The sequence below is a fragment of the Aythya fuligula genome, chromosome 17 (assembly GCF_009819795.1).
Source record: "Aythya fuligula isolate bAytFul2 chromosome 17, bAytFul2.pri, whole genome shotgun sequence".
NCBI classification, from domain to species: domain Eukaryota; kingdom Metazoa; phylum Chordata; class Aves; order Anseriformes; family Anatidae; genus Aythya; species Aythya fuligula.
The window spans coordinates 1,174,983-1,189,877 of record NC_045575.1 but is presented as its reverse complement, the minus strand read 5'-3'; the positions used below and the strand labels follow the sequence as shown (position 1 = coordinate 1,189,877).

Genomic DNA, 14,895 nt, shown 5'->3' with positions numbered 1-14,895 from the left:
TTAGGGAGGACGGGGCTTTTGTGGCAGAAACAAGGCTCCACGGAGCTTTAGCATGGATTTGGGGACCTGGTGCTCGGAGGCTCCTTCCCTGGGGCCACCAAGTCCGGGAGCCTCTGGTCCAGCCTGGGTCTGCCTTGTGCTGGTGCGAGCGGGGCCGTGCGTGGTGGGTGTCCCTGTGGGGGAGGCTGGAGATGGCTCCTGGGGGTCAGCACCTCTCCCTACCCGGCAGGCAACCTCTCAGCTCCACGTTTTCTCAAAAATACCACCTGCAATAACTGCTGACTTGACTGGTGGGATTTGGAAGAGGAGGAGAGGTGAGGTCTAATGGTTTATGGATTTTCTTTTTCCATATTAAACGTGAAGACAGTATTGAGCCTGTTTTTAAAGGAGCTATTGTACAGATAATTTTTTTCTATGTCCCACGTAGCCTTATAGAATATGTAAATAAGGGTCACACAGTAAATATATTGCGCTATAAAAAATATTTTGTACAACATAATTTCCTAAGTAATAAAAGTTATTCTGTCTGTTGTATATTGCATGGTACAATTAGTATTTTCTAACAATGCACTGTAAGGATTTCTCAAAGGGACTTAAAAGACTGACAGCAAAAGGAAACAGGTCTGTTAGGAAGGAAAATCAATGAGATCCCGTGTCCCTTCTGTCCCTTTTGCAACTGCCTCACCCCTGTGCAAGCTCTGGGTGTCTGGGTAAGGGAGAGTTGTGGGCACTGCAGAGCCCAGTGTGCAGGGGGACACTGGTGAGGAGAGCTGCGTGTTTGTCAGCTGCTGAAACAGTTCTGTTTGGTGAAAGAGACAAATCGACACCTTCCACTCCCTCCTTTGAGTCCTCCTTCTGTATAGAAATCGGTTTATTTTTCACAGCCAAGAGGTTTTGTGTTCAAAGACAAAAATGGGAAAAAAAAATGATAAACCCAAACTGCATTCAACTGCTGTCCGTGGGCACAAGGGGGGTCCAGAAATGTCTCAAATGTGTGGGCGCGATGCAGGAATTGCAGCAGAGTGCCTGTCTTGGGGCGGGCCCCCCTGGGCAAGGCTGCAGAGGGGCAGGCATCCAGCCCTGGGGCAGCGGGACAGACTCCAGGCTGGCCGATCTGGCCAAGCAGGGCTGTAGCTTTTTGGCAATTTCATTAAATGCTTCGGGTCCAGCTCTTCATTTCAAAAGGCCCACTAAAAGCAGGTCAGACGATGATAACCCCAACACCGGGATTCCACCTGGATCTGGGTGAGCCCTGGGGCAGGGCACCCCGCAGCCACCGGGTCAGTGGTCTCCAGTTTTTCAGCACTGCTGGAGGTGGAACAAAGCCTGGAGTGCGGGGCATCGGGCCTGCTTCTCCCAGCACAGGCTCCTCAGCTTGGCATTGTGCAGAGCAGCTGCCCATTTTTCCCGTCTCTGATCGTGCTTTGCCTGTGCAGATGAATCCATCCACGTATGAGGCCCCAGAGCCCCGTTCACCTCCTCGAGCTCAGGGGCAGGAGGCTCAGAAGGGCACAGCGAGGGAGAGGGGATGCGGTGGCGATGCTGCTGCTGGGTCAGGGCTTGCACTGGGCACCGGCACAGCCCTGTTGTGCTCCAGCCCAAACAAGCTGCAAATGTTTTGCTTTTTTTTTTTTTTTTGCTTTGCGCTGCGCCTGTTTCTAGGCTAAACCCTCCCCTTTACTGCTGATGGGAGAGTTTTCCAGAGAACCTGGCAAGAAGCAGCGTGAACTTGCTGATGCGAGTTTCCACGTTAATCTGCTGCAGATTGGGTGGCGCATTTTTAAGGGACAGCCGGGAGAAATCTGAACAACGCTTCCATGGTGTGCCGCGAGCCCACGCTATTGAGATGAAATCCCACGGACGCAATCGGGTGGACGCGGCTGCTGCATCAGCGTCCGGGCAAAGTGCTGCCCTGTTAAGCCGCAGCGCATAAATAGCACGGCTGCTGCACTGCCACCAGTGCAGGAGCTCGCCGGGAGAGGTAGCGACCTGCTCGTGGGACCGGACGGGGTTTTAGGGGGGCACTGGTGCCTCCAGTGTGCGGTGGCGAGTGCGCTAGCACTGGGCAAGACGTGATGCTGCAGGGGTGCCGATAACAAGGGCACTTGTTGAGCTCTGCGCCTTTTACTCCTGTTAACATCTCCAGAACCCCTTGCGTTAGCGTGGCAGCAGGAGGAGGGCTCGGTTGGGGTTTCCATTCAGGCAGGACCCGGGTGCTGCTGGCAGAGCTCAGAGGGGGTCCTGCTGTTGTCCCACCGCCTGGCGCAGCCCCACGTGGGCTGGGGGCATCTCCTGCCCCAGGGGCTGCTCAGCCTGATGGGGTCGGGGGAGGCTGTCGGCCGCTGGGAGCTGAGAGCAGCCAAATCCCTGCTGGAAACAGGCCAGGCTTTTAGACATGAGCTCCATGAGCACTTGGGGTGGCTTCCCGGGGTGGGAGCAGGATCCCTGCTCACCTGGAGTGTGGCTGGGGCCAGCCCAGGCTGCTCTGGCCCCGCGCAGCAGCACTGGGTGCAGGGGGGAGAGGATGGCAAATGCATGAGTGCTTCTGCCCTGGGCATCCCCGTGAAGTGCCGGAGCCTGCAGCTGCCCTGCTCAGCACAGGCTGCATTATTTTCTGCTACCTGTTCTTCAGCCTCTTTACTAAGCACTGTCTGGTTTAACGACTCACGCCTCGCATAAAGCCGGTGCCGCGTTGACCTCCTACCATTCGGTTTTCCAGGCACGATGACCGAGCAGCAAAGTTCCCCAGAGCAGATGGCGACTGGGGAGGGCGCTGGCGAGTACGGTGGCACCTACAAGGTACGGGGTGGCGACCGAGCGTGGGCTGGCTCCGCTCGGTGCTGCCGCTCACCCTGCAGCACCGCGGGAGCCGAAGTCTCACCCGTGGCAAAGCTGCGCTGCGGGCTGGCGAAGCAAGTGGCCTCCTAACGCAGCAGGGTGGCGATGCCACTGCTGGGACAAGCGTGTCCATGCTGCCGGCAGCTCTGCCCCGCTGCCTTACGGCTGCCTGCAGGAGGAGATGCCTCCTCGTGCGTTTGTGGCTTCCCAGCGACTCTGCACAGCGCTGCGCTCCAGGAGATGGAGCACTGTCACGGCTGGCGGCGCGAGCAGCAGCGTCCTTCCCTGTGTGTTTTTTTCTGGTTGCAATTCTCACGCCCATGGGTTCGCGGAAGGCTGGGCTGGGTCTGTGAGAAGCTGTGGTCCAGCATCTGCACCGCTGCCGTGCCGCAGGTTGGCAGGGCCGGGCTGTGCCGCCGAGCCCCGTAGCTCGAAGGGCGGCCTGAGAAACCACTGGGGAAGCTGTCGTCTGCTCCTCTGTACGGGCAGAGGTGTGACAGCCAGCAGGACTAATGCTGGGTGCTTGGGAAAGAGGTAAACGAGTCGGGAGCTCTGCAGGGGCTGCAGCCCTTCCCCAGCAGGGGACGAGGGCACAGCCACTCCTGGCTGTGGTAGCTGGGAGGGGAGTGGATCCTGCACATGGGGCTCTCGGCTGCCAGAGGGCAGAGAGGTACCAGGAGCTTGTGCTGCCTCCTGGTTTGGGCTGGAAGAAGTTCCCGAGGACCACGGGCGTCATCTCCATCCTCTACCATCCCCACAACGCCCATCCTAGGCTCAGGGGTTTCCAGCCATGGCCCCATTGGGGCTTGAGATGAAAATACCAAAAAATGAGCTGGTTCCCAGGGCCGGAGCAGGCCACAGGAGGCGATAGGATCGGTGAGAGCCTGAGGAGGAAGCGACGTGCTGTGAACCCGGCCCCAGGGCAGGAAACCGCAGCCGAGCGGCCCCGGAGCCCTGAGGGCACAAACCCTCGGTGCCTGCGGGGCTGCCGGGGAGCTGGGCTCCAGCCTGGCACGGCTGAAACACAGCAAGCACCCTCAGCTGGGGCCTGGCTGCCAAGCATCGCCCACGAGCACGAGAGGAGCAATGTCCCTGCACCGAGTCCCCAGCAAGGGGACGTGGTGCTGAGACCCCCAGCACCTTGGTGCGAGGCCCGCTGAGAGCCTGGCTTTGCCGTGCACGCATTTGCCATGGGTGTGCGGTCCTGCAGCATTGCAGGATGTGTCCTTCCCTGCTTGCTGCCATCTCTGCCCCCTCCCAGGTCACCATCTACGAGCTGGAGAACTTCCAGGGCAGGAGGTGCGAGCTGACGGACGAGCTCCCCAACGTGGCTGAGAAGGAGCTGGAGAAGGTTGGCTCCATCCAGGTGGAGTCCGGCCCGTAAGTCGGGGAGGCGGAGGCCAGAGCAGCCCCAGGGTTGGGGGTCCCCACCTCGTGTTGGGGTGCAGTCCCCGTACAGGGGTGGCCGTGACCCCCTCGTCCCGCAGGTGGCTGGGCTTCGAGCGCCAAGCCTTCGCCGGGGAGCAGTTTGTGCTGGAGAAGGGGGACTACCCGCGCTGGGACTCCTGGTCCAACAGCCACAGCAGTGACAGCCTGATGTCCATCCGCCGCCTCCAGATTGTGAGCAGGGGCGGCGATGGGGTCTGCGGGGCTTGGGGAGGGGGGCGGGAGTCCCAGGGCCGCCCCTCACAGCGTGTCCCCCAGGACAGCCCCGACCACAAGATCCACCTCTTTGAGAACGTGGGCTACACCGGGCGGAAGATGGAGATCGTGGACGACGACGTCCCCAGCCTCTGGGCCCACGGCTTCCAGGACCGCGTGGCCAGCGTCAGGGCCCTGAACGGAACGTAAGGACCACGGCACCGGGGGGTCCATGGGCGGCTGTGGGGGTGCTCGGTGCAGGTGCTGCAGCAGGATGGGGGCAGCCCCCTCCACCCTGCCATCGTCCCCTGGTCTGGGGACTGGGGCAGCGTCCCTGGGGCTGAATGAAGGCTCCTGGCTCCTGGTCTGGGACTCTGCAGGAGCAGCAGAGCCAGGGCATGGGGGACCCTTCCCCACCCCACGGTGCCACTGAGCGCTGCCCCGTGTCCTGCAGGTGGGTGGGCTACGAGTACCCGGGGTACCGGGGCCGCCAGCACGTCTTCGAGAAGGGCGAGTACCGGCACTGGAACGAGTGGGACGCCAACCAGCCCCTGATCCAATCCGTGCGCCGCGTGCGGGACCAGCAGTGGCACCAGCGGGGCTGCTTCGAGAACAGCTGAGGGGCCCCCCCCCGGCCCCGCGCCCCCAGCACCGCCCGGCACGCCGGGGGCAGGCTGACGTGTGCTGCAGCCGGCGCCGTGACCTTGGTGTTTATTTTGTGCAAAAACCTCAATAAAGCTCTGAGCTGGAGGCTGCTGGGAGCCTGCCTGGTGGGGGCTGGATGCGGGCTGGGGGTGTGTGTGTGCAGTGTTTTGAGCCCTCTGCTCCAGCGGGGCGAGGAGGGGGCCGGGGCAGTGCCCAGCCTCTGTGCACAAAGCAGGAGTGTGCAAAGTGCGAGCGCTCGGCGTTGCGTAAAGGCTGCTGCCTTCCAAAACCAACAGCCCCTGGTGCCGTGGCTCGGGGTGCGGGGTGTGCAGGGCAGCGCAGAGCCGGCCCCGCGCCAGGGGCAGCTGCAGTGCCCCGAGCCCGTCCTCTGGGGCTTGCCAAGGGCTACTGCTGGGATTTTTTTTTTCTCCCCTTCTCCAAACATCTGCCTGGGCCGTGGGACTGCTGCTCGTGTGCGTTGGGCATGGGGTGAAGGCTCCTTCCCTGCTGCCTCTGGCTGCAGGCTCGCCTCCAAATGAGAGGCACAGCGGGGTCTGGGGGTCCTGGGGCGCACCAGGGATGGGATCGCCCATCCCTGGATGGTGCCAGGCCCCCACACACCCCCGAGGGTGGCTTGTCCTGCAGGCAGGGCTGAGCCCCGCACCCTGCACTGTCCCTAACCCAGCCTGGGGCTGCCCCAGCACCTCGCACCCACAACTTGCAGCTTTTCACACGTGGCCCCAGTGCAGCCCCCGGGGTGCCAGCAGGGAGCCGGGCATGGCACAGCCTTGAGCAGCCTCGGCTGTGGGGGCACACGTGGCCCTGGGGCCAGCCAGGAACAGTTGGGGCTCTACTGGGGCACCCCCAGCTTCCCCCCGTACTGGTCCCAGTTGGCTGGGATGGGGCTGCCATGGGCTGGGCCAGGCAGCGGGGCAGAGCCTTGGGGCAGTCCCTGCCACGAGCCCTGGCATTTGGGAACGGGATGGGAGCTGCAGCCTGAGCTTTGTCCCTGGGTCTGTGATCCCCCCTGGATGGGGCTGGGGGACGGGCACCGTCTGGGGCTGTTGGCAGGGACAGGAGATGGCCTCGAGGGGCACAGGGGCAGCCGTGGGGCTGTGAGTGCCCTGTGCTGGGCCCATGAACCAGCCACAGAGCTGGGGGTGGTGGTGGACGTGAGGCTGCGCAGCCCCCGGGCCCCAGGGATGGAGCAGGGTCCTGCAGCAGGGCTGGCAAATGTGGTGGGCACTCGGTCACAAAGCAGACCTGCCAAAACCAGGCTGTGGTGTGAAGCAATTTCTTGCAGAGCTGCATGGTCACCTGCAGCATCTGCAGCTCGGTGTGGCCCTGCTGCGTGTGGCTGGGGCTCCCTGGGCACCCACAGCAGCTGCAGACTGTGGGGACCGACCCCTGTGTGATGCTGCCCTCGGGCTGGGCGTGCATCGGGGCAGGCTGTGATGGGAATCACCTGGTGGAGGAGCCCCGCGGTCACCCCGGGATCCTGGGGCAGGAGGAGAGGCTGGAGATACCGCTGGGGGCTGCGGCACTTGGCTGGGGCTGGCCCCCCAGGACATGCTGTGTGCGGAAGGGAGTGGGGCTGGGCCCCTCTAATGCTGTGTGACACCTGCTGGGGTGACAAGGGAAGGTCCCCTCCTTGGGGGTGGCTGTAGGCACTGCACGGGGGCCCCAGAAAGGGCAGGGGACTAATGGAAGGGGCCCCCGATACCTGGCACTGGTGCTGTGCCTCCAGGGTCCTGGTGCTGCCCTGCTCCCCTGTTCCCTCCCGTTGTGCCCCCAGACCCAGGGACCCCGCAGGACCCCAGCGCTGTGCTGGGGGCTCTCCCTGGCTGGGGAGGCGCAGCCGGGCAGAGTCAGGTGTTTTGGGGCTGTTTGAGAGCTCCGGGCAGTTTTATTGCGCAAGGAAAGAGCCGACCTCAGCAGATTTTGGTGCTTCCAGCGCTGGGGCAGCACCGGCTGGTTGGAGGGATCAAGTCCCTGGCTCCAAAACTCCTGAAGCGGGGCTGGCGGGGGCTTTGTTTGCAAGGGCCGGGCTGGGTCTTGGCATGCATTCGGCTGATGCAGGCAAACTCCAAATCTCCTTGCCAACAAACCCAACAAAGCGGGCGACTCGAATGTGAAAGCTAATGAAATAACTCCGCGACTTGGGGTTTTGGGGAGACAATGGCCGCGGCGCGTCAGCTGACCCCGGTTTTCATTGGGTTTAATCCTGCATTCCCGCTTTGAATCGTGCTGTAAATAGCTCGGGCACTGCTCTCCTGCAGCGCAGTATAAATTGCCCCTCTCGGTCCCAGCCCTTCACTGGCTCAAGCGGGTACTGGTACAACTGGTAAGAGCTCTCTCTTTTTGTCCTCGCCTTTTTGTTTTTGTTTCCACCCCGGCCTGCAGCAGCGCTGCTCCCACCTGCACGCAGCTCGGAGCTGGGATGCCTCGGCTGTAGCTCACTGAGTAGGAACTGAGGGAAAAACCTCACAAGCAGCAGTTGGGATGCTCTGAGAGCATCCCGGGACCACCCCAAGCTCACTCGTGCCCTCGCTCCGGGCTGAGCCCCTCTGCAGCTCCACCGCAGGTGGCTCTGTGCTGGGACTGTCACCGGGACCCCTCCGTGGGGCACGGGGGGCTCTGTCCCGTGAACAGCTTGGAGCAGGGACCTTGGCCATGCAAAGCCAGGCTGGGGCTTGGGGCTGCTGCAGAACCTGGGGAGATGTGCGGGAGCCTGGGGCCGCGCTGCTCCATTTGGCGTGCCCCCTGGTGCGGTTCAGCAGCAGTGGGTACAGGGTGCGGGCGTGGGGCACAGACCTAGGGCCATGGGCTCAGTGCCAGGAGTATCCTCGGTGGCAGTTTTAATTCCTGAGCTCTCCTCCCACAGAAGCAGACGGCCAGGCTGAGGATGGCTTCCGAACACCAGATGCCAGCCTCCAAGCAGCAGCCAGCCAGCTCCAAGGTCAGTGCGCAGCGGGGCCGGGGCCGCCTCAGCCTCACCGAGCACCCAAATCACCCCCTGGCTGTGCCCCCTGAGCCCCCTCTGCTGCTGCAGCCACCCGGGGGCCTGTCTGGAAGGGATCAGCTCCCAGCCCAGCCTTGGTGCAGACACAACACGTTTCCCTCCCTCCGCCCCACTGAGCCGTGAAATCCGCGCTGAGCTGGCAGCGCTTGGCTCATGGGGCTGCACGGATGCACCCACCATGGCTTGGCCCCATTTGTGCTGTGGGGTCTGTGGGGTCTGTGGGATCTGTGTCCCAGCTGTGCCATGATGCCCAGGTGAGAGCCAGGGCTGCTCAGCGCGGTGTCAGTGCAGGCATCCCTCTGTGACAGGCACCGGCAGGGACTCGCAGCCCTTGGGAGTGGGAGATGCTGGGGTGGTGCTCGCGGGCTGTTTTGGGATGTTTTGGAAGTTTTGGGATGCGGTTCAGGGTGTTGCTGTGCCCTGCTCACGGCCCCGCTCTCCTGCAGATTGCCATCTTCGAGCAGGAGAACTTCCAGGGCCGCTGCCATGAGCTCAACGGCGCCTGCCCCAACCTGAAGGATGCCGGCGTGGACAAAGTGGGCTCCATCCTCGTGCACTCCGGACCGTACGTCTCGGCGGGGAGAGGGTCCTGGGGAGCCCCCCCAACTGCTGGCACCCCCTGGGTTCCCCACGGCTGGTGTTGAGGGGTCAGGGCACGAGGTTTTGGGGTCCCCGCGGTGCTGAGCCCCAGCAGCCAGCCCGGCTCACCCAGGGCTGTATCGCAGTGCTGGGGAGGGCAGCGAGCGGCCTCCAGGATCTCTGTCCCTGGGGTGAATCCTGAGCTGCTGCCAGCCCCTGCTCGCTGGGAGGGGAGCTGGGGGGGGGCTTGGACACTGATCATGGCATCGCCCACCCTTTGGCTGCCTTCCTCTCCTGAGCAGGGCCAGGCAGGGATGGTGCCCGTTGCTCGGTGCTGCCTTTTTCCCCAAAGTGTGCTCTCGGAGAGGGGTCGGGCGGCCACCGCGTCGGGGGCACCCCTGCTGTGGGAAGGGGGGGGCTGCCCCGCCTGAAGCTCGTCCTCTGCTCTCTCGCAGCTGGGTGGGCTACGAGCAGGCCAGCTGCAAGGGGGAGCAGTTTGTGTTTGAGAAGGGGGAGTACCCCCGCTGGGACTCCTGGACCAACAGCCGGAGAAGCGACAGCATCACCTCCCTGAGACCCATCAAAGTGGTGAGAGCACCCAGACAGCCACTACCCACCCGCCAGACCAAGGTCTGCAGCCACAACTCTTCCCCCGCCTTCCCCCGGGCCCCCAGCCCCGCGGGCGGAGGAGGACCCCTCCCGTGCACCCTGCCCCAGCTCCATGGGGACCCAGGGGAGCCCCCGGGGGGGGGGTCGGTGGGAGCACGGGGATGGGGAGCGGTGGCCCAGGAGCTCAGGACGTCTGCTGGTAAGTCCAGGAGTGCCCTTGGGGGGTGCCGGGTCTCTGAGCTGGGGGGACACAGAGCGGGAGGACACATCAGGGGGAGGCCCGGCGCGTGGTGCTGCTCCCTTGCCTCGGTTTCCCCGCAGCCCCCGGGGGGCTTTGCCCCTCGGCCAGCCCCAGGAACAGCGGGCGCTGACCCCAGGCCTCTGCCTGCCCCGCTGCAGGACAGCCAGGAGCACAAGATCGTGCTGTACGAGAACCCCAGCTTCACCGGCAAGAAGATCGAAATCATCGACGACGACGTGCCCAGCTTCCACGCGCACGGCTACCAGGAGAAGGTCTCGTCCGTGCGGGTGCAGAGCGGCACGTGAGTACGGGGCCGTGGGAGGGGGCGCTGAGCCCACCTCGCCCCCTGCACAGCCGTGACCCCCCCCCCCCCCCCCCGTGCTTGCCTTGCAGGTGGGTGGGCTACCAGTACCCCGGCTACAGGGGCTACCAGTACCTGTTTGAGAAGGGGGACTACAAAGACAGCTCAGAGTTCGGCGCCCAGCACCCCCAGATCCAGTCGGTCAGGCGCATCCGGGACATGCAGTGGCACCAGCGCGGCGCCTACCACCCCTCCAACTAGAGCCCCCGGCCCCCCCGGGAGCAGGGAGCCCAGCAGGCTCCCCTCGCCCGCCGCTGCCCCCACGGCCTCGCCTCCCTCCTCCCTCCGTGTGAGCCACGCCGCCGCCAACGCAACCGAATAAAGCTTGGAGTTTCAAAGTCCCCGGTCTGGCCCCTTCCTTCCCGGCGGGGCTCAGCCCACCCCGACCTCCAGCACCCATCGGGGAGGGGGTGGGCATCGCCGTCCCGCACCCAAGTGCCCCTCACCAGCGGCATCGTGGTGCTCGCAGCCAGCACTGATAAATCCCAAAACTGCTGCACTGCGAGGGAGGTGTGCAGTGGGTTTGGGCAGCAGGGATGGAGAGCCTGGGCACCAGGGCTCTGGACACTGCCCCCGCGGGGGGCACAGCTGGGGGGGTGCGCAGCAAAGGTGTCCCCAGAGGGCCTGGTGTCGGGGCAGACACCTTAGAGCTTAATAAAGCAATTATTAAGCACTGTCAGTGCTCGACAGCATTGCTTAATAACTGCTCCAACCAGCAACAATGCTCTAATTTAGCATTAATAATGCTAAATAATGCTTTAATTATTTGCACTCTACGTTGAGCAAATGAAGCTGTCAAGTGGCGGCTCCAGCAGGGGAAGGTTCTGCTCCTGGCTGAGCCGTGTGAGGGTCTGGGGGCTGCAGCACGGCTCCGGGGGGTTTTGTGGGGCTGGTGCTGAGCTGCTGCCACCCCGCTCCCTCCCTGCAGGATGCGGCTGGTGGCAGCCGCTGTGGGTCAGGGCAGCCGTGTGGGGCAGTGCTGTGTTTTGTGCCCATGCAGGGCTGGCACCCAACGGTGGGCACTGCTGGGGTTTGGTGGTGGGATGGGGGCACCCTGGTTGCCCTGACCCCAGCTCCTGCTGCACCCCTTTGCCACGCACCTGGAGAGCAGAGAGGTGCTGGGCTTGTTGGCACAGATGCCAACCAAATCAGGACCTGTGTGGAGATCTGGATACATGTTCCCACCGTCCGTACCCCCCCCTCAGCTCCCACGCACGAGGGCCCCCACGGGTGGATTTTAGCCCCGCGAATCCTCCGTGTTGCAGAGCCTCTCGCTCCGAGTGACTGTGCCCCGCATCAATCCCCGGTTTTGGCAAAGCCCAGCGCAGCGGGGCGATATTCTGAATTAATCATTCGCCAAATGCTGCTCCGAAATGTCAGCCCTTCTGCGAGTCGTGCCTTGGCAGCGCTTCGCCGCATCGGCTCAATGGAGCCGGCTTCCTGTGAAAATCTGTGCCTCTTCCTCGGAGGGAAAAATCCCAAACGGTCCCAGACCTGAACGTTTCTGCCCGAGAAAAGCTGTGAAAAAATGGGGTTTTAATGAGAGTAGTGACACCCGCCTGTCTGCTGCTGCTGAGGGAAGGCTGCCTCGCCTTGGCATTTGGGTTTGAGCTGTCAGTGGCAAACCGCAGCTCCTGGGGGGGGAAGTGGCACCGCGCGAGGCGGGGGGCGCGCGGGGACCCGCGGTTGTTGTCCCCGGGTTCACAGCAGCCACGTGGCTGGGGCCTTGAGACGGGCACGAGGAGGGGCAGGGGGTCTTGGGGGAGAAGCGACAAAAGCAGAAGGGGAAAAAGTGAATGAGCTCAGAGGAGGTTCACCCTTGACTTGTCAAGGGAATTTCCCTCGCCAGCAGCCGGCTGCGCTCAGGTGGGCGCCCTGGGGTGACTCAGACACAATTTGGCTCCGCTGAGGTCAGGTTTTCCACTGGCCCCCGCTCTCACACCCCCCATGGCAGAAACAGCAGCTTCACACAGCCCACCCCAGGCTGCACCCTGGACCACTGCTTGTGGTGAGCATTGCCCTCCCCTAGCCCAGCTGGGTGAGGAGATGGGTCCGAGCACCCCGGGGCGTCCGGAGCCACCAGGCTGCCCCAGGTGCCAATGGCACAGGGACTTGTGCTGGACTTGTCCCCTCTGGTGACTGGCCCCAAGGTTTTGTGGCCTGAGCCAGAGGTGGGAGGACATGGAGCAGCCAGGGTGCAAGCAGGACCAGCCCCCCAGCCGGGTGCTCTGCTCCTTCGGGGTGGGCTGCACCCCGCTTGCTGCAGAGCTGCAGCAGCGCATCGGAGCTGGCGGTTCCCGCGGGGGCTCACGTAGGAGGAGATGTGTTTTCCTGGCTGAGTGCAACGCGCTGAGCAAGTGGTTCTGTTATTTTGCAGTTGCTCCTGTTCTGACTCACTGTTGCTTGTCGGTAACCCCGGCCCCATCACCTGTGTTTGCTAAAAAAACGTCGCATCCCACCGCGTCCTGGCCTGGTGGGAGAGGGGCCGTGCAGGGAGCAGAGTGCCCCATCCCCTGCTCCCTGTGGGGCCAGCAGCCGGGCAGTTTCACGGGGCCAGGCACTGTGGCAGGTCGCAGGTCCTCCTCACCCGAGGCTTGCTTTTCAGCTGCTTGCAGCTTTCCCAGAAATTTGGATCCAGAGCGCGGAACACGGGGTGGGAGGAGGCCGTGTGGGCTGTGCTGTCCGGTCCCATCTTCCCCCGGGATGCTTCCTCCCCCTGCTCCTTCCTCTGTTCCTGCTGGTGTAACCGTAGAAATGCCAGGCCCGGGGGGAGCAGAGCTGCGGCTGGAGGCTGCGTGGTTCGGCAGGAGACCAAGGCGCAGGAGCTGCCACTTGGAGCCCGGCTGAGGTGGGGAGCGTGTGCTGCCTTTGAAGGCTGAGGGCAATTTGTCTTTGCAGCAGGCTCCCTCGGCTTCTGGTGGGCTTGCCACCATGGGAACCCCCGCTGCTGAGCTGAGCATCTCTCCGAAACATCTGCTCCAGAGCAGCACGAGGCACCACGAGGGAAATAGGGCCTGGGGTGTGCGGATGGCAGGCGCTGCCCTCCCCGTGCCGCTGCCAGCGCTGGGTGCGCCGGGCAGGACTGCGGCACCGCAGCTTTCTTTTATTTTAACTGAACTTTATCAAAAAGACCCCTTTTATGAGATCACCCCCATCCCATCCTGGTGAGGGGGTGCCTCCGTCCCCTCCCGCAGGCGCTGTCCCCTGTCCCCTGCGCCCGCTCCCCGCCCGCTGCCCACCCGCGCGGCGGCCGCCGGAGAACAACAGGCGCTTGTCAGCGGCGCTGGCTGGTGATATTTCAGCGGTCCCACGGCTCTCCCTGCTAGTGGGTGGTTTTGCTGCCATGCCAATAGACTGGAGCTAAAGCTGTTCTCCAGGCTGTCAAACTAATTTTTTTTTTTTTTTTCTTTTCTTTTTTCTCCACCAGGCGAATAGCAGGGGGGACTGCAAACCCACTGCCACCCCCGGGAGCTGGCTCCCTCTCCATCAGACGGACATTTCCTCCGGTTCCTGTGGTTGCTGAGGTACATTTGGTGTTTTGGGGAGCTCTCTGCAGCGGTGCCGTGGGGAGGCAGTGGCCCCACCACCCCAAACCCCACAAAGACAGGGCAGAGCCTGGTGCACCAAAGCGACTGCGCCCTCACAGGGGGCACCGTCCCCTCACTTGTTCCCTGTTTTCTTTTCCTTTTCCACCCGAGATCAGCCATTGTCTGTCCCTGAGATGTGCATTCATGTGGGATCTCATCCGAGGCAGGATGGGCTGCCTGTCGGTGAGGAGGCAAGTGCAACGAGGAGCGATGTGGAACCGCCAGCATGCCGGCACTGCCTTTCGTTTGCCTTCCCATTGTCTTCGGCGGCGGCTGCGCGCGGCTCCCCCCGTGCCCATTGTGCTGAGGCGCTGGGAGACGTGCCAAGGGCAGGGAAATAATTGGCTACGAACCAAGAGTCTCGGAAATATGAAATGTTTGTTCTCCATCATAGCGGGGTGAATTTTATCTTGTCTGCAGCCTGGATGCTTTGGGCATTCGGCGCGCCTTGCCAACTTCTAGGGGTGTACTGCGGGTTTCACAGATTTTTGTCCTTTTAAAATTCTAATGACTATTTTGTTTAATTCTCCAGCTTCTGGAACCACATGATTACATGAGATCTTAGCTTTGATTTTTTTTCCCCTTTAAATTACATTGAGCCTCTAGCCTCATGTTTGCGTGCACGCACACAAACCCCAGCCACAAATAACAAAGGCTGAAGGAAGAAAGGAAAAATACGAAGGAACCCAGCATGCATTATTGAAATGTTGTGGTTTTCAGGGCAGATTAGTGATTTTTCAGTACTTAGCTTCAGCATGTGGGATAAGAAGGTGCTGCCCCTGCCCCGGCTGGTGCAAGAAGGAAACCACCTGCAGTTTTTCCTCCAGCCTCCCTCCCTGCTGGTGAGGCTCCGTGCGCATGGAGGTGACGCCGGCTCCCACTGCCCTCCTGGGGACGTGGGCGCACAGCGGGGCCAGGGGCTGGTGGTCCCCTGGGTTCTTCCCATGCTCTGGAGAGGGAAATGCCCGGGGCCAAGTGGCAGCTGCTTGCCCTGCCCGCAGCCAGCCAGCACACATGCCCCGGCCAGCCCCTGGTGCCCCCAGTGCCGGAGCCGGTCAGCGCTCTCGCGCAGAGCCCTGGGCGCTCATTTGCTTGTGTTCTGCTCCTCTTTATTCCTAGCGTTAGAGCAAAGAGGGAGATAAAAGGGAGAAATGAAAGCTTTACAGCTTCCTAGGCTTCCTCCAGCAAATAAAAGTCCCGTCCAGCTGAAATGCTAATTAAGAAACATCACTTCTTCAAAGGCCAGAATTGGAAACAGCCACATGGAGACATAATGGGATTAAAATGTATCAGGGGATTATAACAGCGGTGAGGATTTAGCGGCGCTGCTCCTGCCCCGCGCTCTGGAGTCAGGCTCTCAGGGTGGCAGTCC

At 62.5% G+C, this 14,895-nt stretch overlaps 2 protein-coding genes across 3 annotated transcripts; both read left to right on the top strand.

Annotated features, from left to right (window-relative positions):
* The first annotated feature begins 2,724 nt into the window (after window positions 1-2,724).
* CRYBB3 (crystallin beta B3) lies at window positions 2,725-5,103 on the top strand. The gene is made up of 5 exons (XM_032198689.1): window positions 2,725-2,799; window positions 4,100-4,218; window positions 4,326-4,458; window positions 4,543-4,685; window positions 4,934-5,103. Exons 1-5 carry the CDS (start codon window positions 2,725-2,727, stop codon window positions 5,097-5,099), a joined length of 636 nt encoding a protein of 211 aa, XP_032054580.1. The 3' UTR covers window positions 5,100-5,103.
* A 2,352-nt stretch (window positions 5,104-7,455) lies between these two features.
* On the top strand, window positions 7,456-10,137 carry CRYBB2 (crystallin beta B2). Of its 2 annotated transcripts, none has more exons than XM_032199215.1 (6): window positions 7,456-7,468; window positions 8,009-8,083; window positions 8,593-8,711; window positions 9,181-9,313; window positions 9,734-9,876; window positions 9,969-10,137. In XM_032199215.1, exons 2-6 carry the CDS (start codon window positions 8,030-8,032, stop codon window positions 10,135-10,137), a joined length of 618 nt encoding a protein of 205 aa, XP_032055106.1. In that variant the 5' UTR covers window positions 7,456-7,468; window positions 8,009-8,029. The 2 variants fall into 2 exon arrangements, with proteins under 2 accessions (XP_032055106.1, XP_032055105.1); XM_032199214.1 differs by having other exon boundaries at window positions 9,181-9,355.
* The last annotated feature ends 4,758 nt before the right edge of the window (window positions 10,138-14,895 follow it).